Genomic DNA, 26,155 nt, shown 5'->3' on the forward strand with positions numbered 1-26,155 from the left:
GACAAGGAAAAAGTAATTTTAGATTGTGGTAGTGGAACTGAAATTAAATTTGAAGGTCACAACCAGGTCCAAGATGTTGATATAGAACCCATATTGTTAAAAATAAAATCTGAAAATGATGGTTTATCCCAACTATAGGAAATATACCATGTGAAAGATTTATTGCAGGATTATAAAAAAACTGACAGTTTAAGGGTTGGGTTGTTTTGGGGAAGTAGACCAGACAGCGACGTCATCGGTCTTCAAAAAATGGTTCAAATGGCTCTGAGCACTATGGGACTCAACTTCTGAGGTCATTAGTCCCCTAGAACTTAGAACTAGTTAAACCTAACTAACCTAAGGACATCACAAACATCCATGCCAGAGGCAGGATTCGAACCTGCGACCATAGTGGTCTTGCGGTTCCAGACTGCAGCGCCTTTAACCGCACGGCCACTTCGGCCGGCTGGTCATCGGTCTCATCGGATTAGGGAAGGATGGGGAAGGAAGTTGGCCGTGCCCTTTCAAAGGAACCATCCTGACATTTGCCTGGAGAGATTTAGGGAAATCACGGAAAACCTAAATCAGGATGGCCGGACGCGGGATTGAACCGTCATCCTCCCGAATGCAAGTCCAGTGTCTAACCACTGCGCCACCTCGCTCGGTCACAGTTTAAGGGAGATTGTTGATGTTATCCAGAAGATCTCATGTGAACAGAAAGAGGATTTATTTAATATCTTGAATAATAATAAGGAAGTATTCTCTGATAAACCAGGTGTTGTAAATAACTTTGAATACCGTATGGATGTCCTGGAACATGAACCATACTTTGTCAGACCATACCCAATACCTATAGCTAAGAAAGAAGCAGTGCAAACTGAAATTGATAAAATGTTGGAATGGGGGGTAATAGAGAGAAGCAATAGTGAATACAATAGTCCACTTATTATAGTCAATAAGGAGGATGGAGGCGTAAGAGTAGTCATTGATGCACGAACACTGAATAAAATTGTCAGGAGAGAAGTAGACAGACCTGAAAATTTAGATGATTTATTACAAAAGTTCCATAATGTAAAATATCTGACCAGTCTAGACCTCACTGGCAGATATTGGGAAATCCCATTACAAAAAGATTCTAGGAAATATACAGCTTTTTTTTGTTTGCAGGAAAATGGTACCAATACAAAGTTGCACCATTTCGTTTAAGTACATCTGTTTCTGTTTTCATTAGGGCTTTGTAGTCTGTTTTAGGAAAAGAACTTTGTGCCAGGTTGATTGTATATGTAGACGACCTATTAATTGCTACTGATAATTGGGAAGAACATTGTGACCTGTTAAACAAAACCCTTATTGTTCTTCAAGCAGGGGGCATGACTTTGAAGTTAAAAAAGTGTGAATTTGTGAGACAAGAAATTAAGTTTTTGGGACACATAATAACCACATCTGGGATTGGCAAGGACCCAGAAAAGCTTAATGCTATTGAAAAGTGTCCTCTTCCAAAGAACAGAAAACAATTAAAAGCGTTTTTAGGTCTTTGTGGGTTTTACCACAAATTTGTGAAGGGGCAAGTTTTTCTCAGCCCACATTTGAACAGCCTGAATGTCAGAAAGATTTTGAAAATTTAAAAACTGAATTAATAAGGGTAAACATTTTACATCATCCAGTTTTAAATGAGCCATTTCACATGATTACAGACAGTAGTGCTTGTGGTACACAAAATTGAGATATTTGTTAGATCCTTTCAACAAACATTATTAATCTTAGCACACTCTATTGCTATATTATTTTTAATATGCTTTCAATAAAGGATACTCGGTAACCATAGTTCAAATGGAGAGGAACCTGAGAGGTGTTGTGATAAGGAAAAAATTAAGGTAGGTACATAAATTCAGTTATAAATTACCTTATATTTGAGCACACTAACACATCCAATGAGCTGATCCTTCACTGTACATTACAATAGTTCTTCTATTCTACTACAGTGATTGCACAATGTGGTGGCGAGTGCATGTTGGTAGGTGGATTTGCAGGTAGAATTGCTGGACTCTGTCATTTCTTGGTGGCGATGATAGATACCAATTTCAGAATAGTTCTAGTCTTTATCCATCCATCTGAGGCATTGGAAAGCGGCACAGAAAGCCTCTCTCGGCACCAGCACAATACACAATTTTTACATGAGCAGTTGATAGTTTGGTAGCTCGTCCCTGACTGACTCTTGATTCCACCTTTTCTACCTATGCCAACCACAATTTGCACGCGCTGCATGCTTCTGTTCCCGATGGGAACCACAACACCTTTTACATATAAAATAACTAATAACCCTAAGTGAAGGTCAGTAGTTTACATAACAGCAAACAAACATTTTAAATAAAACAGAACATTTGCACATATTGGTAGTTCTACACAAAATTATTTAAATAAAATTAATTAATTGTAAAGATAAACCAAAGAGATTATATGATAAAGACAAAACATATAATTTATTCATATTGTACATATTACAGAGATTACACTTCCTACAATCTAAAAGACATCAAAGTTTTTAACAAAGATAAGAATAAACACTCTCATGGTATTGATTCAATCCAATAAATTTTACAGAAACTCAGCGCTATAACATTAAACAAAACAAAAGGCAAAGTAAATCAGTACAGCATTAGAGTTATGGTGTTACAAACTTTACTTTTGTTTTTGACCAAACTTATTCCACCTACTTGTTTTAAGTGTTTTCAGTAGTCTACAAAGTTATTTAAAGAAATAACTGTTTGCTTAACTGTAAGTATTTTCCTTTGAAAGATGCTAGGTTTCATTGCAGCACTTCTTGGTGAACATTAAGTTCACCTTATTAACAAGTAAAGGATATAGTATTAATACTGACTCTTACGTACAGGGGTTGGACAAAAATATGGAAACACCTCAAGAACTGCATGCTTATTTATTTACTTATTTATTTATGTATTTCATGTCCCGTAGATCCTGGAAGTGAGTGAATCGCAAGGATATGGAACATGTCAAGTTGTACATAGTTCAAGCATAACTTGTATAAATACATACAATAAAGATACAATGTAAATAAAATCAATAGACTAGAGCACAATCAATAAAGAGAAAATTGTTTTTCACATATTAAGGATAAGTAATATATATATGATATGGAATTTGTCTGATTGTACAGACTTGAAACATATCTAACATAAATGCAACAAAAAGATATAATGTAAATAAGATACCAACTAAACAACAGCACATTCAACTAACAGAAAGTTTTTGTTTCACATGTTAAGGATGAGTAATATATACAGGAATCAAGATAAGTTCACTATTCCAAGGGAAATACAGAAATACTATAAACAATTTTCATATGCCTATTCAAAACAAAATTAATTATACTATTTATGCAACACTTGCAAGTTTAGTGATTATATACATTTTCTTTAAAAAAAAAAAGTGTGTGAAATCTTATAGGACTTAACTGCTAAGGTCATACACACCCATGCCCGAGGGAGGAACCTATGCCGGGACCAGCCGCACAGTCCATGACTGCAGCGCCTTAGACCGCTCGACTAATCCCACGTGGGTTTTCTTTCACATATTCATCAATTGTATAAAAAGATTTCTCTATCAGGTACTCCTTGAGAGCTTATTTGAATGCTGGCAATCTATTGTTAAGGCATTTGATGTGTGGTGGGAGAGCATTAATCAGCTTAATACTGGAGTAATAAGCTCCTTTTTGAACAATAGTGAGACTTTTCAATTCAATGTGCAGACTGTTTTTGGTGCTTGTGTTATAGTTATGAAATTGGCTGTTATCTTTGTGGATATAAGGGTTATTACAGACAAAGGTCAACAAAGAAAAGATATATTGTGAGGCGGTGGTAAGGATCCCCATCTTTTGAAACAAGCATCTACAAGAGTGTCTGTGATGGACACCACTCATTATTCTGATGGCTTTTTTTTGTGCAGTGAAAATTTTCTTTGCGAGAGGTTGGTTCCCCCAGAATATAATAGCATATGACATCAATGAATGAAAATAGCCGAAGTAAGAAGCCTTAATGGTATCTGCGTCAGCCACTGAAGCAGTAACCCGTAGTGCAAATATTGCTGAGTTAAGTGTTTTGTAAAGATGAAGAATGTGTGTCGACCAATTACATTTGCTGTCTATATAAGCAACCAGGAATTTTGTAACATCAACTTTTTGTATTGCTTGATCTCTACACTTAACGTTTTAATTTTTTCCAGACCATTTGAAGAAAACCAATTTACTATATCATTGAAAACTTCGTTTATAGTTTGTTCAAGATTGTTGTCTGTAAAATCATCAATTAGAATTGTAGTGTCATCTGCAAAAAGAGTAAATTTACTCTTTGTATCGGAACAAAGTGGGAGATCATTAATGAAGATGAGAAACAGCAGTGGACCCAAAACAGAGCATTGTGACACACCACAACTTACTGTGCCCCACACAGATGAGGCAGGTTCTCCGGATGTGCCATTCAGCATTGCAGTCTGCTTTCAGTCCTTTAGGTATGACTGGAACCATGAACCAACAGTACCACCCAAACCATAATATTCCGCTTTTTTCAAAAGAAATAGATGGTTTACACAATCAAAGGCTTTAGAGAGCTCACAAAAACACCTACTGGAGACTTTTTTTGTTCATGGCTTCCAGAACGTGATTGGTGAAAGAGAATATTGCTTGTTCTGCACAAGGACCCACACAAAAACCAAACTGACTTTTGTTTAGGATATTGTGGAAGCTGAGATATTTGACAGTCAACCTGTGCATCAGTTTTTCAAGAATTTTTGGAAAGATAGTTAAAAGGGAGATTGGGCGATAATTTGTAAAATTGTCTTTCTCACCTTTTTTAAAGAGTGGTATCACTACAGCCAGTTTTATCCTGTCAGGGACAATTCCTTCTTGCAGTGATGTGTTCAATATGTTGCATAAGACTGGACTTACATATTTATAGCAACATTTCAATATTTTACAGGAAATATTGTCCACACCTACAGACTTTTTATTTTTTAATGAAGTAATAATTCGTTCAATATCTTTTACTGTAACATGAGATAAGGATACCTGTGGGGGTCTATTGCTGATAGCTTTCTGTAGAAGAGCCAATGACTCATCCACAGAACCTTTACAGCCTGTCTTCTCTCCTGCTGACAAAAAGTGCCTGTTGAAGATTTCTGCAGCCGTTTCAGGTTTCTTTACAATATTGGTACCTTGTTTAAGTTCCCTGTTTTTTTTTTTTTTTTTTTTTTTTTTTTTTTTTTTTTTTTTTTTTTTTTTTGCCACTTTATTACATTCCAAGTTGTTTTTATTTTGTTGTCAGACTTATCAATTTCAGACTTAATGCACATACTTTTTTACTTATTTATTACATTCTTTAGGATGCTGCAGTAAAGTTTGTAGTGCTGACATTTTTTTTTTTTTTTTTTGGATCATTACAAGTTCTGAGGGAATTATATAGCATTCTCTTTGTTCTGCAGGATGTTTTTATCCGTGCAGTGATCCATGACTTATTGATAGTGCTTACATGACTGTTTCTAATTATTTTTTTTTTTTTTTAGGAAAAGTGGCTTCAAAAATAGACATAAATTCATTTAGAAATGTATTATATTTTTTGTTCACATCTGCTTCATTGAAAACTGGACTCCAATCTATCTTTTGCAGGCTGTTGTTGAAATTTTTGATGGTTTCATCATTTATTATTTCAAAAGATTTCCAAGAATTCTCAGAACTGTTGCATAGATTGATGTCAGTGAAAGTAAGCAACTGACCTCCATGGTCAGAAAGGCCAAGAATTGGACATACACTGATCTTGTTGACTCTTGACTTATCTATAAATATATTGTCAATCAGACTTTGGCAGTTCTGGGTAACTCTACTTTAAAATTTACTACTGTCATCAGATTATAAGAATCAACTAGATGTTCTAATTCTGCTTTAGCATTGCTTTCATTTAGGAAATCTACATTGAAATCACCTGTAATTTTTAGATCCTTAGATGCTGAGTACACTTGGGATAAGACAGAATCTAACTGCCTCAGGAACACATTAGTGTTCCCTGAGGGAGCTCTGTATAGTGCTAACACTACAACCGTACGGTCACTTATAGTTATTTCTACACCACATATTTCAATATCTTTTTCAATACAGTGACTCTTTAAATCTAAAGTGGTATATGATATGTTATTTTTTAAGTATATACTACTCCACCATTCTTCATGATAGATCTACAGTAATGTGCAGCTAGACAGTAACCACTGAGCTGTAACATTTCAACATCTCTCATGTGGTGTTCACTAAAGCATAGAACATCAGCATCCTTTACCTCTTGTAGGTCATCTAAAAGAACAGAAATTTCGTTAACTTTGTTTGTAAGTCATCCTACATTATGGTGAAAAATTGTCATAGCTTTCGTATTTGCTGAGAACGGTTGCTTTCGCCTAAAAAAGTACTTGTGGGGTTAGAAACAATAGGCTCATTGTTAACTGCTTCGCTGAAATTCTGAACTTGAAAAGTAGTCTGATGTGATTGCTGGAGCCATTTAAGAGGAATAGGCTCCGAGTGGGGAGATATTTTGTTGATTTCTTCCATGATTGCTGCATGTAAAAGAGTACCTAATGCTTGTTTACCTGACCTGTTAAGGTGCATACCATGTCTGGTAAAAAACTCTCTTTGAAAATTACTCGTATCTACAACACAAGTATTGCTAAATTGTTTGCAAGTCTTCACTAATTTAGAGTTCATTTGAATAACAGCTTCATTTACACAGGATTGTGGGATTAAGTCGTGTCTCTTTGGAATATTCACAACAAATACCATAGAATGCTGAAGAGCCGTTAATTTCTCCTTGAGTGATCGTGTAACATCAAAACCTTCATTGCAGGCTACATTGTTTTAACCACCTATTATAATCATGTAATCGTTTTTTTACTCTTTCAGGATCACAGCCTGCTACGACTTCCTGAATTTTCACACCTGGTTTCATGATTCCACAAACATTAGCACTACTAAAACTGTTTTTTACAATTTCGGCCATACCTCTTCCATGACTGTCGGCAAAAATATGAACACGCTCTGTTTTATTCTCAGCATAAATGTCACTTCTTGCTGCTGGTAGTTCAGACTTTGCCAAATCAAACGTAACTTTTTTACGACAATTTACATTTTTTGGAACGTTATCCAAGGTCACTTTAAGATTCGAATTCACACATTTTGGAACGTTTGCCAAGGTCACTATAACATTCAAATTCAGCTTCAGTTCTGAGTCATTCACTGGAATACTTTTACTAGAATAGAGTATATTAAATTTGTTTACATTCTCAAACCTCGTATCATTTACTGTCAGTGGCATTTTTGCGCCTAATGCATTCCGTTTGGTGGATACTTTCTTCCATTCTTCCAAATTGTCGGCACTCTTTTTTGGTAGATGCTTGAACATAAATGTAGATTCTAGCCAAGGCTGCAGGCTGCATTGTTGTATTGACCACAAACAGCACATGTGCAGTGTCCTTAATACAATGCAGGTGTCAGCCATGCTCAGAATACTGTTCTGTGTAATTATGAATGTATTATGCCAGAGCTAAGTGAATTTGAATGTGGGCAAATTGTTGGTGTGCATATGGTGGCACTTATATAACCAAGGGGGTCAAAGTGTTTGGTGTTTCAATAGGTACTATATCAGCGATTTATACTGGATACCGGGAAAGTGGAACAAACATCATCTATGAACTCACAACACAGACAAAAGTGTGTGTTGAGTGATTGTGGCAGATGGTCATTAAAAGGGATTGTGATGAAAAATAAGAGGACACCAGCTGCAAAAGTCACTGCAGAACTGAGTATTGGGCTCATAAACCCTGTCAGTACAAAAACAACATGAAGGGAACTCAATAAGCAGGGAATTGCAGGCTGAGCTGGAATTTTCAAAACTGCTCATCACTGATGCAAATTTGTGTAACAGGGAAACATGGTGCTGAAGCCATAAAACCTGGACTGTGGAGCAATAGAAGAAAGTCGTTTGGTTGGATGAGTCTTGTTTCACTCTGTTTCCAACTTCTGGCTGACTTTATGTCCTGAGAGTGAAACATGGCTGGGGTTCAGTGTTTGATTTGGGCAGCCTTACCTTGATATTTCATGGGCCCTGTGGTTACTGTGCACAGTGGCATTACTGCCAAGGATTATGTGATAGTATAAATGATCAGGTCCATCCCAAGGTACAATGTTTATTCCCCAGTGGTGATCCTGTGCCCAAGATGACAGCTCACATAATTGAAGACAGGTTTTATGAGCATGGGGATGAATCTCCTCTGGCCACCACTGTCACCAGATTGCAATTTAATGAGCATTTGTCTACTATGGAGAGGAGGGTGAGTGATCTCTATCCACCTTCGTCATCATAAGTACCTGAATGTGCCACTACCTTTCACGAAGAATTGTGTAAGATCTCCTTGGAAACCATACAGGAGACGAATGAAAGCTGTTTCGAATGCCAGTGTGTTTTCTACATTGAATTATGTATGATAATGTGTTGTGTTGTGTTTTCGGTGTTTCCATATCTTTTTCAATGCCTATTTGTCCATTTGCTCTTCTAGAACACTTCTGCACTCAAACTTTTGTGACAAAAGTTTGCACTTTATAGCATATAACAAACCTTGTGCCAGTATTCTAGTTTGCACAGCAGATTTAAGAAACATAAACTACAAGCTGAACAGAGACAATTTAGCACAGATGTAATGTGAAAATCTTAACAGGAGGCTGCACCATGGAAATTACAAATCTGCTCAAGAATCACGCACAAGCCCGTAGCCAGCCAGAGTGAATTATCAATAAAGGAAGAAGCCAAATTGGAGTCTAGTCCAGTCATACTCGCAACTGAGTCCAAGTAGATGACAATACTACAGAGACAGAAATGAACTGACCAGCTCTCAGTGTGCATTTAGTCCAACAGCTGAAAGTTCTACACACTGCATTCAGCAGTGGTACTGCCGGTGTCAAAGGCTCTCTTGTAGCACCAATGTTATTTCTATCTTTTTCAGTGCACCCTCAGAATCATCGTAATCTCACCATGTATAAAGTGATCTTGTAAAATCTTCTACTGAGGGAAAAGATATACTTTCCTAGAAAATAATTACTGTATTTGACGTGAATAAGTCAGGTCCAAAATTTTTATTGAATAATTGATTTTAAAGTCATTGGGATGTGTGTTTTTATTTGCATATATCCTAGTATCTACTGAAAGGTCATTATTTGTTATGCACTACCTCTACCTATACAATGTATTGCTTGTAATTATGGTGTTTATTGTTTCAAAAAATGTTCACAAGATCAATTGTTCACCATAATTTTTATGATATTAGGCATTATTAAATTTGAATAGATTTCAGAGATTGAGAGTTAATACATCGAGAATGATACAATTACATTTATTCAAAACTGTTAGTGTGCTGATGTAATTAATATTCATACTATTAATGTTTTCTTTCAGACTTGAGACTGGCAGAAAACCAGTGATTGTTGTTGATGGACCATCATGTCTTAAAACAATATATGGTCAGCTAAACTGGACATGTGGTGGACAGTATAAAGAGTTTAAAGAGGAGTGCATTAAATTTGTGAAGTTATTTGAAGACCAAGATATAAAATTAGTTTTCTTCTTTGATGGTCCAGCACTAAATGCAAAAAGAGAAACTTTGAATGAACGAAGAAGAAGAGATAAGGAGGCAGATAAAAAGTTCTTTTACTGGTTGGATAGTAATCATGCACAGGTTGATCTGCTTCCCAACTGGATGAAGAAGCCTGTAGGCCTTCATTATTATGCCACATATATTTTTCAACACTTTTGTGGCTGTGAGGTAAGAAACAGAAACATTAAAGTTATAATTATAATCTGCACAAATTATTTGTATTTCACTTTGATCATTTAATTTTGCTTACTAACATAAAATTATGCAAGTGGTCATTTAATCAGAGCTCTGAACAGTGTCAGCTGGAGTCATATGTTTCCTGTGATTTGCCTGCATTGTCTCACCAACATTAATTATTAAGAAAATTCAAAGCACGAACATAAATCGATTAAAACATATTTATGTGTCACAGAGAATAGTCAACATTATTGACAATTTAAGAGGACATAAGTCAGTATTAGTCTTTTGAATAAAAATTAGTGAGTATGAAGCATTAACATTATTATTTTATTTGACATATTATCTGGAACTTTTTCAAGCACAGCTTACTGACCAAGAACTGCAGTCTGTTGAATCTATTGGACTGTTTATTTTTAACATACAAGGCTTAGTAGCTCATTTGGTTATGTACAGTTATACAAAGCATAAGTCTTCATTGGTTCCAGGAAATCCTGGTTCTTAAGGTGACTTTAATCCCTGGAAAACCTTTACATATGTGACAAATGCCAGGAAATACCCTATCTTGCAATCCATACTCAAATTTATGGCCTACAAACACCTGAGTGAGCTAGCTGCAGATTAGAATATAAACCTCGTATTTTGTTGTAAATATCCTTAAAGGTAATAACTGCTTTTCTTAAAAGATCAGAAAGATTATTGTTTAAGCTATGAAGAATAAAACATCCAAACTGTGTGTTACCAATGTGAGTATATCCAGCTTACAGCTAAATTACACTTCTTGTAGAGCATTTCAGTTTAGCCACCACTGTTGATTACTTTATTGTGCTTTTTTATGAATGGAGAGTTTTAAAGAAATCAGATGATTTAAACTATATACAATTGAAACTTATCATATGCATATGAGTTTGAATATGACATATGTTTGTGAAAATGAAATCAGATGTGTTTCATGGCATTATTTCTCAGCACAAAATTACTCCCAGGTGTTAAATCATTGATCACTGTGATAGGCCTTAAAACATTAATAGCTGTGACCATGGAGGCACAGGTGGAATGTACTTGTAACCTCAAACTGAAAGCATGTTTATTACTGACACCAACATACAGCCAGAACAGAACTGAACTCCAGGTCAGGGAGTGCAGATATTTATACAAATATTAAATGTTCCAGAAATTGCTCGTATTTGTTCAGCCATTGAACATTCCAGAAATCCATGAATGGTATATACTAAATAACAAATAATTGCTGGTGGTTGGGTTTAAACTGAGGACTCTCAGCCTCCCAGCCAGCCAGCTATGCTAACCACAGCACCACACTACATGCACCACAGCTCGTGGCAATATTAGAAAGAACTCTCATGTTGGTGTCATTGTTTTACAACAAAGATATAACATCCTGCATGGCTTTAATGTGAGTGATTTTTTTTAGTGAGATGAATGGGTTCTTAGGAGGCACACTTCCCAGCATTCATTTACCTCTACATGTACAGCCATACTCTGCAAACCTCTGTGAAGTGTATCACAGAAGGTACTTCCCATTGTCTCAGTTATTAGTGCTTTTTCCCATTCCAATCATATATGGAATATTGACTGTTTAAATGCCTGTATGTGTGCTCTACTTAATCTAATATTGTCCTCAAGATACCTATGGGAGTGATACATAGTGACAACCTGACTTCACAGGTCATTAGTGTGTACCATTTTATCATGATTTTACTCTATGTGACAATGCCATTCATGGCTATATAGGGTGAAGAAAAAATTCCGCACTTGGTGGCTGGCATGTGATTCCTCATTCCAGTTATAGAAAAAAGTGTATTCAGCAAAACCCAGTCCTCCCATTAGGTTTAATAGAAATGCGATTTAAAAAATGAGGCTCTGGCAACACTGTAACATTTGTTTGATGTCTAGGCTTATCTTCACAGAGCCGGTACATACACTATGAGATCAAAAGTATCCAGACACCCCCAAAAACATATGTTTTTTATATTAGGTGCATTGTGCTGCCACCTACTGCCAGGTACTCCATATCAGCGACCTCAATAGTCATTTGACACCATGAGAGAGCAGAATGGAGCACTATGCGGAACTCATGTACTTTGAACGTGGTCAGGTGATTGGGTGTCACTTGTGTCATACATCTGCATGCGTGATTTCCACCCTCGTAAACATCCCCTGGTCCACTGTTTCCAATGTGATAGTGAAGTGGAAATCTGAAAGGACACATACAGCACAAACACATACAAGCCGACCTCGTCTGTTGACTGACAGAGACTACAGACAGTTGAAGAGGGTCGTAATGTGTAATAGGCAGACATCTATCCAGACCATCACACAGGAATTCCAAACTGCATCAGGATCCACTGCAAGTACTATGACAGTTAGGTAGGAGGTGAGAAAATTTGGATTTCATGGTTGAGCGGCTGCTCATAAAGCCACACATCATGCCGGTGAATGCCGAACGACACCTCGCTTGGTGTAAGGAGCATAAACATTGGATGAGTGAATAGTGGAAAAACATTGTGTGGAGTAACGAATCGTGGTACACAATGTGGTGATCCAATGGCATGGTGTGGGTATGGCGAATGCCCAGTAAATGTCATCTGCCAGCGTATGTAGTGCTGACAGTAAAATTTGGAGGCAGTGGTGTTATGGTGCAGTCATGTTTTTCATGGAGGGGGCTTGCAGCCCTTTTTGTTTTGCATGGCACTGTCACAGCTGAGGCCTACATTGATGTTTTAAGCACCTCCTTGCTTCCCACTGTTGAAGAGCAATTCGGAGATGGCAATTGCATCTTTCAACATGATCGAGTAACTGTTCATAATGCACAGCCTGTGGTGGAGTGGCTACACAACAGTAACATCCCTGTAATGGACTGGCCTGCACTGAGTCCTGACCTGAATCCTATCGAACACCTTTAGGATGTTTTGGAACACTGGCTTCATGCCAGGCCTCACCGACTGATGTCGATACCTCTCCTCAGTGCAGCACTCCATGAAGAATGGGCTGCCATTCCTCAAGGAACCTTCCAGCACCTTCCTGCGAGAGTGGAAGCTATCATCAAAGTTAATGGTGGGCGAACACCATATTGAATTCCAGCATTACCGATGGAGGATGCCACAAACTTGTAAGTCATTTTCAGCCAAGTGTCCAGATACTTTTGATCACATAGTGTACATGTATGAGCAACGTGCATTTTAGAGAAAGTGTTCAAACTGACCACTTTGCATTTGCAAACACTTTGCCACTGTGAACCACACGGCTGTGGCATTTTGCTGTATGCATCTTATTACTGACACTCAGAAATAGTGCAATAGGTATAACCTTTTGTAGAAGGGCACCAAGTGCCTAAAACTGGTAAAAAAATTAAATTTCTTTAATGCAGTTGGTTTCTTATTATTTCGTTTCAAACGACTACAGATGCTGAGGATGGATACAATACTAATATCACAGGTACTTCGCCGATGTGCTTGGTGAAATGTTTAAAGAATCATGTCCCCTGTTTATGGAGTATGTCTAGTCCTTGGATGACCTGTGCCCATTACTTGTGGGCGAAGATTACCAGCTTCCTGGAGGCGTTGCTCCAGCTGATGGAAAACATTCTTATCCGGATGGTGCATGTGATTGATATTGTTCAGAATATGCACAAGCAGCAGTTTTAGCTTGGTTATTGGGTGTGCCTAGCATCAAAACATACTGACATATTCATTTTTTATGTACTCTATCAGGAAGCTGTCCTACATGAACTTAATAGGCTAAGTTATGGTTGTGTACTGTGTGGTTAGTAGACACATGCAGCCCACTGTTATGTGATAGGCTATTGCCACATGACAGAATGATGTTCTGCTTATAAATGATGAGAACTAGGGAATGGAAGTCTAAACAATAAAAAAAGAAACTTGACATTCGAAGCATAGCTGCATGTTGGATGAGGGTTTCATGTTCCAGCAGTCTGCTTAATGAGCTACAAAGGGTGGAAGGGAAGTGCCGGGTGATACACATTCCTCTGTACATTTTGATGCCCTGTATGATGTGACAGTACTGCCGGCACCTTGTTTTCATACATATGTTCAAAATGCACAAAATCTGATTTTGCTAGATAAACATTTGTCCTGAATCTGGATGAGGAATTGCGTGCTGATCTTCCGTGTAACATTTTTTCTTCACCCTGTATATTTATATCCTTACTCTGTTAACTTCATGAAGACAGATCAGTCTGAAGATGATCATAATGATTGAAACTGGTAATTGAATAAATAAATATTTGTGATCAGGGACTTGTGGTATTTACAAAATGTCAGAACATGAGATCATGGTCACCTAGTGACTATGTTGCCCCTCATCATAGGGGTCATTACAGTATATTCCTAGAGTTATAATTTAAAGATGGTTCTCGAAACTTTGTAACGTGGCATTCTCAAGACAGTTTACGTCTGTCATCTAGTGTCTCCCAGCTAACTTTCTTTTACATCTCTGACATTTTCCCATGGGTCAAACAAACATAAGGTGGTTTGTGCAGCCCTTCTCTGTACAGTTTGGTATGTCCATCCTTTTGGCAGGAAGTCTCCGGGATGATGGCTGTTTACTATTGTGACAAATTAAAACACCTACAGCCGTCCTTATGATTTTGTTTTATTTTGTTGCAACCAGTTTCAACGCTTCAGTGTGTCATCTTCAGGCTGTTGTTGATATGATTGCTATATACATCACATCAGTTGCCAGCATTACTGGATACGCAGATAATGTGTCAGCACTCCAACCATCAACTGCCAACTGCCAACTCACAGTTGATGGTTGGAGTGCTGACACATTATCTGTGTAAGACTTTTATCCATTGTGGATGTGGAACACTGCGACTGTGGTGTGAAAAGGTTTTCAGAAATTACTGCAACCAGGCGACTGGTTGCAGTAATTTCTGAAAACCATTATCTGTGTAGTGAGTGAAGCGTTATGAAACTATGTGTGTATAATGTGTGCAGTGACTGATAGTGAGATATGAGTGAACAATGTGGCATTACATTATTTAATAAGTTATTTGTAAAGAAGTATTGTACACCAGAAGTAAATCTAATGATTGTATCTAACTAGAAGTCTGTAAATATATGTATATACAAATTAGCTTATTTTAAATTGATCTAAATTTGTAAATACTTTGACATGTGCTATGTCCTTGTAAAAAGAGATCTACGGATGAATAAAGCTGCTACTACTACTACTACTACTACTACTACTACTACTACCTGGAATACATGAACTACATCATCTATTTTAAAACCAGCTTCTTAATAACAGTGTGGTACAACTACTGTGTCTTCAGCAAGGCTTATTTTATTAAACTGCAGGACTACATAAGAACTGATACTACTGTAATAAAGTGCACTAGGAAGATAATCAACATCCAAATACAATGCAATGTTGCAGATGACAGAGATTTATTCATGCTGCAGTGACAAATAGTGATAACCTCTTCATAAAACCCCTCTAATCGAGAAGATTATGTTCATCCCCACAATTCAGAGCAGACAGTGCCTATCATTTATGAAGACAAAACAAAATTCCATACTTCATATTGAAAAGTTCTTTCTGTTTACTAATATATGTGTCAGGATAGGTTAAGGAGTGTAAGTGAGCATCCAGGACTGATCCTGTTCGCTCTAGCATATAGAATGAAAAAGAGTTGCCAAAAAATGGAGATTTATTCTCCTTCTCAATTCTATGGGGTAAATTTGGTCTGTTGTCTGCTATGACCATGGAGTGAACCACGGTATGGTAGGAGGGCTGGTAGACAAGAGAGCTATCCTCTTCTGTGGCCACTGTCTCGCCAGCCAACCTGCACACCCCACAAGGCCAATCCCTGCTCTCTCATTCATTTGCTTTGAACCTTTGAAAGTATTACTTGCTCGGCATCCCCAAAAGTGTTCCTAGCTGAGCAGAACTGAGCATGGGATCCATCCATGGTGCTGTGGAGCTGCTTTTGTAACCTCCATCATGCCACTGAGGCACAGTGGTAGTCGCAAAAAATAAATAAATACATAAATAAATAAATAAAATAAAAAAATTGCAAAATTTGAAAAAGAAAATAATGCTCTTTTTTACCCTTAACACTACTTTGGACTGCACAGTTCCCTCCCCCTTCTATGAGAAGCAGTTACAGGTCATTAATTGATATACGTCGAGTCTGATAATCAAGAAATATGTAACTGTTGAAATGGCTACTTGGAAGTTGGTGGACATTTAATGTTTTAAGAAAGGGGCACTTATCCTAATGGAGAATGTGAACCAAATGTTAAAAACATACTAGGCACATGGGGTACAAAGTTTCATGTTGACAAGTATTAGTTCTTGAAGTGTCTTGCTTAACAATTTTGTTTAAAAAGTTACTTCTGAAATAAGCGAAGTTGTTGGAGTTGGTGCAGTGGCCTGTTGTCAATTAGGCATCATTGTGAGCATGCTAGTGGCAGTCAGCAGCGCTATAGCTGAGCGAGCCCATGGCTACATGGGCACCATGATAAGATCCTAGTGTCAAGGCTGACATGCAGCAAGTGGGTTGGCTACTGGTGACTGCAACACTCATGGGCGGGAGTCGCATAGTAGGGGTTCGAGTAATTTACGATTTATAAAAGGAGGGCAGAAAAGTAATAATGACTGTCATTAGGAATACAACAATTTGCCATTAAAAGTGTGATTACAAAAGAACTGGATTAAAGAAGCTTTACAGAATACATAATAATTAGTAAACACTTGATGTCTAAAGTTAACAAATAAAGGTAGGTTTTCCGTTTACAAATCTGGTCTGATTAGACATGCAGTAGAACTGGACTAATTACTAAAAATAGAATTCATATCTTAACCTAAAGGAGGGCCATGCCTATAAAATAACATTTTTAACCCTGATATTCACCAGCTGGTTGGGGATCTGGTACAATCTGCGGTGCTGGCTCATGTGATTTACTGTAGCCATATTTATATGAAATCAATACAATAAAGTCAATGACGAGTAGAGCTAATGGTGCAGGTGTATCACTCAGAATAGCTACTCATCTGTAATAATTTTGAATGTGCCATTCAGCAGGGTGTGCAGTAGCACAGTCAAGAGAAATTTGTCCATGCTCCTTGGGTAGATGTTTATTGATGGATTCTAAGAGGTGACATAAGATGTGTTGGATAATGTCAGAGAATTATATAGTTGTGGCAAGGGGACTCGCACTTCAGTTAGGAATGGCAGCAAAGGTGTAAGACTAATGTTATGGATATAAACTAAATGTGTTGAGAGCTTAACACAAAGAAATATTGAACAAAAGACCACTGCCAACTAAAGCGAACTAAAAAATCTGGGAAATTGCAGTGAGTTGATAACAAATCGAAAATACAGTAGTGGCCTGGTGTACAAAATGCAGTAAGCTGTTGCTAAAAGGGCAAACCAGGGTTAGTACACTGTCAGAACAATAAGAGGGCAAGAAGAAGTAGGGGTTTCCTCTAGGAATAATACAAGTTCACAGTTCCTCAACCAGTGTCGAGTGACATTTTAGGACACATGTAGTAGTTGTTATGTGTACATAAAAATGCATGATGGCATGCAGTTGATGGTCTTTACTGAGTATTAGTGTGTCACTAGTTTGCCAAAGTATATGTTTCTGAATCGTAGGCCAGGCACTGCGAACAGATGTAATTGGTAACACTCAAATTCACAGTTGGCACAGGTAATTGGTAATAATATCTGTGCATGCAGCATGCTAGTGGACTGCAACAAATGTACTTGAGCAGCTGAATAATAGTGAGATAAAGTGGATTCCCAAATGGGGTACATCATTTGCATGGGTGGTATCAAGTGGAATGAGATATTAGTAACAGTGCGCAAAAACATCTTTTCGGGTAGTAAATTGAAACTGAGTTTTTGTTGTAGGCCTAATTGAATAATAGTATGTAGCGTATTGATATGCAGTTGAAGCGCATGTGTTTTATAGTAAGATTTGTGGAGTTATGGTCATTTCTAAAGAAGATGTTATATTCATTAAGTCTTAGTTTACAATGACTAAGTCATACTGTACTGAATTTTTAAGTTCTTCTTATTTTTGTTGTAGTTCAGAGGCTATGTAATGGATTTGTTGGGTGGAGGATAAAAAATTATTTTCAATGTGATCAAGATGGACCTGTTGACATACGAGAATCTTGTGATTTTTGTTGGAAAGAGATGTGGCTTGGTGTAAAGTGTTGTCCCAATGACCAGCATCAGTCTGGTGAAAGGTACTGAATATGGTGTTCATTACGGTGCCACCTCTATTAAACTAGACTCATTCTGCATGACAGAGTGTCATCTGCAAAGCTTCTTAATTGTTCCTATGTTGCAGTAAGTGTCTGTTTAATATACCATAGGGCACAGAAGGTTTCGTTATGGCCTAGGCTGCGTAGTGTTGATTCATAAAAGATTAAGTAGTTAGTAATTTGTTGCAAAGCTGTTTCTTCCTCCTTTAAAACCACTAGATTTAGATTGGCAACTAGGACACTTGATGCGGAATATACAATAAATTGTCTAAGCATTCAAACATTATGCCTGATGATAAGGGTCGATTCTGAAAGGTTGTGGCACTCATAGCATTAATAAACAGTACAAATACAATGCAGCCTCTCGTGATTAAGGGGGTGTAGTTATTACAAGTTTTTTGGCAAACATGGTAATACTGGTTGGTTTTGTAAAATAGTGGTGTTGGCAAGACAACCATGTACCTAAAATGCACCAATACCCTAATTACTACAAAGTTGAAATGGTTCTTACATTATGCAGACGTATTCCATGTAAGTAAACTGTCACCCAACAACAATGCTTGTATGTAGTTACCTTGCAGTGACAGAAAGTGAATAGAGTCTAGATACTGACTGATGATGTCATCGATGCAACTGTTGTCATCAGCGAAAAGAAGGTTTCAGTTACCAGAGAGCAATGAAATAAACTGTTTGTCACAAGATGTTAGTTTCATGAAGTACAAAGTATCAGAGCATAATAGCTGAAGTTCATATCAACCCTCATAAATAAGTGATTCAGCTGGAGTAGTGAGGAAACAAAGGCATTCCTTGGTTCACAATAACAGCCAACGCTGACCTTCTCTCTAATTTCATGTATATGGTCGTTGTGCACACAGCACTTTATGCAGTTGCCAATCAATATGATGTTATTGTGGTTTTTAAATGTAGAGAGATAAAATGTCATTTTTATTCAAAAGTTTTTAAGTGCATTATGTACGCTGTTGAGGACTGCAATGAGGCTACACACAGTACAGCTGGTCTGCTGTTCTGTGCTTATCAGCAATATTATGGAAGACTCAGCAGCTTGGGTGTCTTCCCTGTGGCTAGAGTGTTGCTTCTGCAGTGGAGGCAGCTAGCAGTGAATATCACATAAGCAAATGCATTTAGTGGATTGGATTGTTTGGGGGAAGAGACCAAACAGTGAGGTCATCGGTCTCATTGGATTAGGGAAGGCCGAGGAAGGAAGTCGGCTGTGCCCTTTCAAAGGAACCATCCCGGCATTTGCCTGGAGCGATTTAGGGAAATCACAGAAAACCTAAATCAGGATGGCCGGATGCGGGATTGAACTGTCGTCCTCCCGAATGCGAGTCCAGTGTGCTAACCACTGTGCCACCTCGCTCGGTTGCATTTAGTGGTCTGTTATTTATTTACGTAGTAGCAAGATCAGTATTGATATATAGAATGCATGGATTTCTTTTAATTCTGCATGTAAAGCACATATAATTACAGTTACATAAGTTCTCAAGTTCAGCCTCTCCCATTTCAAATACAGCTATTAATGAATGACACATTTTGTCTCAATTGGGTGAAACATTATGTCAGTAACAAGTGTCATTCACGTCATGCTGCATTTCCATTAGAAATCATTGCTTGGACTAAAGTATGTGTCAGACATCAATCTGCCCAGCAAGATCTGACTATACTGTAATGTATTGCATTGTCTCTCTCTCTCATGTAGTGACAACTTTCATGAAAATGCATGGTGTAGCAGTGCCTGCTAAAACATGAATCTCTGTTAATCGCCTCGGCTATGATGACAGATAGGACGGCCAAATCTGCTGGCAATCAGTAGCTGAACAGGGCAGGAATAATTCTGTTTATTCAAGGTTACTGGCATTAATATCCTAAGTTTCCAGTCACACAACACAGTTAAGTTGTGTGAGAGGTCTCCAATACACCTATTTGTTCCTCTGAAAGATACTCAAATATTTGCTTGCTATGCGAGGACTCAACCAAATTACTTGGGTGACCACTGTAACTCCCAAAATTGGTTTTGTTGAAGTTATTCCACGAATGTGTAACTATTCATATGGTGAGTGGGTTTAACTCTCAGTTTCCTGTTTTAATATTTCATTGTTAAAGTACAATGCAACCTACAAACTTGGCAAGAAAAATTCAGCTTTCGATGTTTGAAAAGTTAGCTTTAGACATGCATGTGCTTCCCTGCACAGATGGCTTGCCGACATGTAGAGTACAGGGCACAGCTTATGGCTAAAGGTTCTGTGTGTGGTGTCACCGCCAGACACCACACTTGCTAGGTGGTAGCTTTAAATCGGCCGCGGTCCATTAGTACATGTCGGACCCGCGTGTCGCCACTGTCAGTAATTGCAGACCAAGCGCCACCACATGGCAGGTCTAGAGAGACGTACTAGCACTCGGCCCAGTTGTACGACGACTTTGCTAGCGACTACACTGACGAAGCCTTTCTCTCATTTGCCGAGAGATAGTTAGAATGCCTTCAGCTAAGTCCATGGCTACGACCTAGCAAGGCGCCATTAACCATTTCTATAGAGAGTCTCACTTGTATCATCAAGAATGCTGTATACAAATGATGGATTAAAGTTATGTATAACCGCAGCTACGTACTTTTCTTTATAGCATTCATAACGTATCCTGTTTCAGACCTCACGCCCGTCTGCGTTAGATTATAGCGTGCATTTCGGCCTCCTCTATCTACAAGGTGTTGGCACATTTGCCAACACATCACTGTGACATAACATGGCAATCATTTTGCTGTTTTGATGTCACAGAGCTGTGCACTTGTACAATCTGGTACTCTTTGTGACATCACACAGTGGCGATGGAACTGTTTGACTCATATTTTCACCTATATTCCTTAAGGAGAAGGGGTGAAAAGCATATAATGATTAAACTGTATGTGATGCTACAGATTGATGACCTGTAGTGACCCATTTGTAGTTCTGCTGTCTCCAGGCTGGCAGAAATAAATTTACCTTGACAGACTTCTCATTGTTCTATTTCCTTTTTGTAAGTAGGCACAGGAGTGATAAAAACATTAATGTGATGAAGAACTTTAGCAATTATTATGAATTATTTCAGTTCTGTATCAAGTACTCTGAATAAAGGTGTAATCAGTAGTTATAAGAGCTTGAACAGTCCACGGGTGTACTGCCGGTCCATAGTGTCCAACGGGCACAATATTTCGATGATCAGACATGTCGCCATTATCAGTTGCACTGACGAACTGAGCTCCTGAGGCCAGGTGGCTGTGCTAAATCCCCTTCCCCCGCGAGGCATTCTCTCCGTGGTCTGCAGTCTGCAGCTGCGCATCAGCTGTTGCTGAGAGGTTGGCGTCGGTGTCTGTGGTGGCATCAGTGTAACTGCCTCGTCCGCCCTGGACACTCGTTTGTTTTCTTTGCTAGCCTCTTTTTAATTAGACTCAGTGCTGGTTCCCATGCCTTGCTGAGGTTATAGCCGCAATCTCTGTTGATGAGTTTGTCCCTGCTACGAATTTCGATAGCCTCTCTAACGATGCTGTCCCAGTATTTAGATGTCTGTGCCAAGACCCTGGTATGTTGGCAGTCCATTTCTTGATTTTCGGACAAACAGTGCTCTGTGATTGCCGACTTGTTGGGGCACATAAGTCGAGTGTGCCTCTGATGTTATCGGCAATGATCTTCGATTGTGCGCTCTGTCTGTCCAATGAAAGTCTTCCCACACTCACAGGGAATCTGGTATATGCCGGCCTTCCGCAAACCGAGATCATCTTTGACACTTCCCAATAATGCTTGTGTTTTATTGGGCGGGCAAAAGACAGTTCCTACTCAGTGTTTCCTCAATATTCAATATTAGCTGCCACCATCCTTCGCAGAGGAATGGGGTACTAAAAACACTTGTGTGTATTTAGTCCCAGGAGCGTTGGGCTATAAGGGTGCTTATTTTGTGTTGTCTTTTGTCACTGTAGGCTTGTACCACGGGAAGTAAGGAGAGGATGTGTGTTGATGGCTGGTATCCTCTTTCTATAACACAACAGCATGCATGTATTAACTGGGTTCTTTATTTATCAGAACAGAAAATTACTTAACTCAAGATAGTCCAGGTGTTGTGGTACAAGCTCTTTGTAATAGACCATATTAGCCTCACTGCTGGTGAAGTACAAGTTCACTGTGTACACTACTCATGTTGCTATGTGCTGCTTGTGACTGTCTGCAACTGCAAGTGACTGGGCTATGACTTATGTCTTGGTGACTCACTGCATGACAGACTGGAATTGACTGTGATTGAGGCCTCTGGTCCGTGGCGGCGATCTGAATACTAGGAGCCAAGAGGGCATTTGTGGCGCATTTCTTGCAACTCTGTCTTTGGCCTCTATTGATCTTCTCGCAACCTCTGTATCTCTCTGTCACCTGGTGTGCTGGCGACAGCTTACGCCAGTACATCCCCCCCCCCCCCCCCCCCCCGCCCCTTCTCCTCCCCGGAAATGCCTCACCGTTGTCATGTTGTGAGGCTGCAAATGACAACAGGGAGGTTGACAGGGTGCTGGATGTAAAGATGAGCCAGGAGCTGTAGCTGTGGAGGATGGTGTACTCCCGAGCATACCCCACCAACTGGCTTGTGAGGCAACAGGAACATCCTGCAAAAAACTGCTGCCAGGGCATATGTCCAGACCTGAGGACATGTCCTGGGGCAATGATGGTGACCGAGAAGGTGGTGACAGGACCAGGTCCATGGGATCGGCGGGATGGATTGGTGGGGGTGCGGGGGTGGGGGAGGAGGGGTGCATCGTCCATCCGCTTCTCCTGGAGTGCTATGGTGGCACCAGCGGATGGCTGTGAAGGCTGCGCAGTCCTATGAAATCATGAATCTGAGGTAAGACAAGCAGCAGAATCATGGGGCAAATGACATGCTCGAATTTGGTTCTGGTGGTGGCGCTGCAAACCATCGGGACTTGCAATCAAATACATATAAGAACCAATGCGTTCCTGGATAACGCCTCTTTCCCAGTGCCCAAGGTTGCCATAAACCCTGAAAAGAACAAAATCGCACAGCAGAAAACAATACTTGTGGACCATTGACGGCGCCGGATGCTGCAATGGGTGTAGCAAGTGTAGCAGCATCTGAAGGCGGCAGCCGTGCAGAAGTTGCCCCGGTGATGGTCCGTCTCGTGGGTAGGAGCGGTAGGAGACAAGAAAGACTTACAGCACCTGTTCCCATGTGTGGGCGGTGAGAAGCTTGGACATCTGTTGTTTGAAAGCGCGTAAGAAGAGTTCCCCTTCTCTGTTGGACTGCGGGTGAAACTGAGCACTTCTTAGATGACGAATGCTGTTGTGTTCACAAAACTGTTCAAAGTCACGTAAAGTGAACTGTGAACTGTGACCTGTTGCCTGACACAAGTACATCTGGCAAACCTTCAGTGCAAAATATGGAGGACAACGCTTGAATGGTGCTACATGACGTGGTTGAATTCATAGGCACCGCAAGTGGAAACTTGCTGGAAGAGTCTACCACTGTGAGCTAACGATTGTTCCAAAATTTTCTTGCAAAGTCAATGTACATTTGTTGCCATGGCAATGAGTCAAGCTGAGAATGTCTGTGGTGGAGCGGATTGGTTCTCCACGCATGTGTGACACTGTGACGTCATCTGTTCAATATGAGAATCCATGCCCTACCAAGTACAGTGCTGGCACACTAAGTGTGTAGTACAAACAATTCCTCAATGTCCTTGGTGGAGCAATCGCAACACATCCTTTTGCAACACTTTGGGAATAAGCACATGCGACTGTCCACTGTCATTTTGAGCTTGAATCCCACCCTATTATACGGAAAGCTTATGCCGGCGAGCAAAGTATCGGTGCACTACTGAGTTGTGGATACTGTTCAATGAACGAGGCCAAGATGTGCGAATGTAATGCAACAAAATCTTGAGATCTGGGTCTGCTTCTGTGGCCTGTGCTATTTTACTGTAGCGCAAGGGAATAGATTCTAACAATTTAGAGTCCTGCGCATCAATTTGGCAACAATATGTGGCAGATGCATCAAAATCAGAGTATGGGCTAATTGGAAAGCAAGTAGGGCATCTGCACTGCCATGCTGTGCCATAGGTCTGTACACAATTTCATACTGATACTGCAAATGCAACAAAGCCCATCATTGCAATTTTTGAGCAGTGCATGTAGGAACCAGCTTTGACAGGTGAAACAAGGGCTGTAAAGGTTTTGTGATCTATCACTAAATAGAACTTGTGACCATACAAATAGTGATGGAACTTTGTCATGCCATACAGAATAACAAGAGCCCTTTTTTTCTATTTGTGAATAATTGCACTGAGTTTGAGTTAACAAATTCAAGGCAAAAGCAATAAGTCTATCTTGTGCACCAATTCCATGCGAAAGCACAGTGCTGATTCCACAGGAAGAAGCATCAACTTGCAAAACTACTGGCTTGGTAGGGTCAAAAAGTACTTAACATCTGCCACTAAGCGAGGCATTTTTGAGTTTCTGAAAGGCATCTTGACAGTCTTTAGTCCACACAAAAGGTACATTTTTGTGGTACAAGAGATGCAATGCAGCTGCGATCTGAGGGGCTTTCGGTATGAACCGAATGTAGTATGTCATCTTGACTAGCAATGACTGCAGTTCAGGGCCTGGTCAAACGTATTGGCTGCTATGGCACCCGAATCATATTGTTCTAAGATTTGCAACACTTGAGGAAGTGATGAATCAGAGTACCTTAGGATCTGTTCCCATTGTCTGCTATCTGGGACATTGAATGTTACAGCATCCCTATCATTAAGTCACCATAAAGGTACCACAACTGCACTTAATTTGATACTTCGTAGTCATGCCCACTAATTCTGTATATCGCTGATGGTACATCTGTTCCAGATTTTTCTGCAAGTGAAAGAACTGATATCTGGCTGCAGCTACTTGGTTAATGCAATGATAACTGTCATAACTGAGTTTGTCGGGAGACACGGTTGGTAATAGTTTTTGTATTAACCTGAACAATGGGGACCCCAAATCGAAAGAAAGTATTGTAGCTTGATAGCACTTTGTACACTATGAGCTTGACAATGTGCTTGGTACAGTGTCAGGTATTCAAGCCATTTCTCTTCAGTGTCGTTAAATTGTCAGAACAGTGGTACACTGGTTGGCACCACTTGTTTGGCTAGTCGGTCGGTTGGTTGGTTGTTGTGCGGCTGATGCAGCTTGTGCAGCCAGAAGTTATTGTATTGTCTTTAGCAAGGCAGCAATTTGTTGGTTCTAAAACTGAAAAGCTTGTGTTAGAACCATCACATTGGTCTTCTGTGGCTGAGGTGCAGAGGCAGGGGTGGAGTGGGCGGGATAGCCATGGTTTACACAAATATGTTATAGCAAAAAGCAAGCAGACCCTCTGAAAAGAGAAATTTGATTAGTTCTGCAGCTTCCTTCCTGAAATACATGCAAGAACACAACAATAAATTAGCAATGAGCACCCCTGCAAGCTGAAACACAAGAGAAGCAAGCAAAATCTGCAAGGAATTATATTTGTTGCCAGTTTTTTTGTGTTGTCTCATTGTCACTGTAGGCTTGTATCATGGGAAGCAAGGAGAGGATGTTGGTTGGTGGCTGGTATCCTCTTTCTATAACACAAACTGCACGCACGTGTTAGCTGGGTTCATTATTTATCAGAACAGAAAATTACTTAAGATAGTTCAGGTGTTGTGGTACAAGCTTTCCATAACAGACCACATTAGCCTTTCTGCTGCTGAAGTAAAAGTCCGCTGTGAACATTACTCCGGTTACTATGTGCTGCCTGCAACTGTCTGCGAATGCAAGTTACTGGGCTGTGACTGACGTCTCGGTGACTCACTGGATGACAGTCTGGAACTGACTGGGATTGAGGCCTTTGGTCCACGGCGGTGATCTAAATACTGGCGGCCAAGAGGGCATTTGTGGCATGTTTCTTGCTAGTCTGTCCTTGGCCTCTATCAATCTTCTTGCAACCTCTTTGCTACCTGGTGTACTGGCGACAACTTATGTCAGCACAGGTTATTCCT

The 26,155-nt window shown here is 39.4% G+C and overlaps 1 protein-coding gene across 1 annotated transcript in view; it reads left to right on the top strand.

Moving 5' to 3' along the window:
• Positions 1 to 26,155, top strand: part of LOC126184610 (constitutive coactivator of peroxisome proliferator-activated receptor gamma-like) — a 521,164-nt gene that overhangs the window by 40,450 nt on the left and 454,559 nt on the right. Inside the window, exon 3 of the mRNA XM_049927063.1 lies at positions 9,477 to 9,843. Within this exon, the coding sequence (XP_049783020.1) occupies positions 9,477 to 9,843 (367 nt within the window). The remainder of the gene's footprint in view (positions 1 to 9,476; positions 9,844 to 26,155) is intronic.

The sequence above is a fragment of the Schistocerca cancellata genome, chromosome 4 (assembly GCF_023864275.1).
Source record: "Schistocerca cancellata isolate TAMUIC-IGC-003103 chromosome 4, iqSchCanc2.1, whole genome shotgun sequence".
Lineage (NCBI taxonomy): Eukaryota > Metazoa > Arthropoda > Insecta > Orthoptera > Acrididae > Schistocerca > Schistocerca cancellata.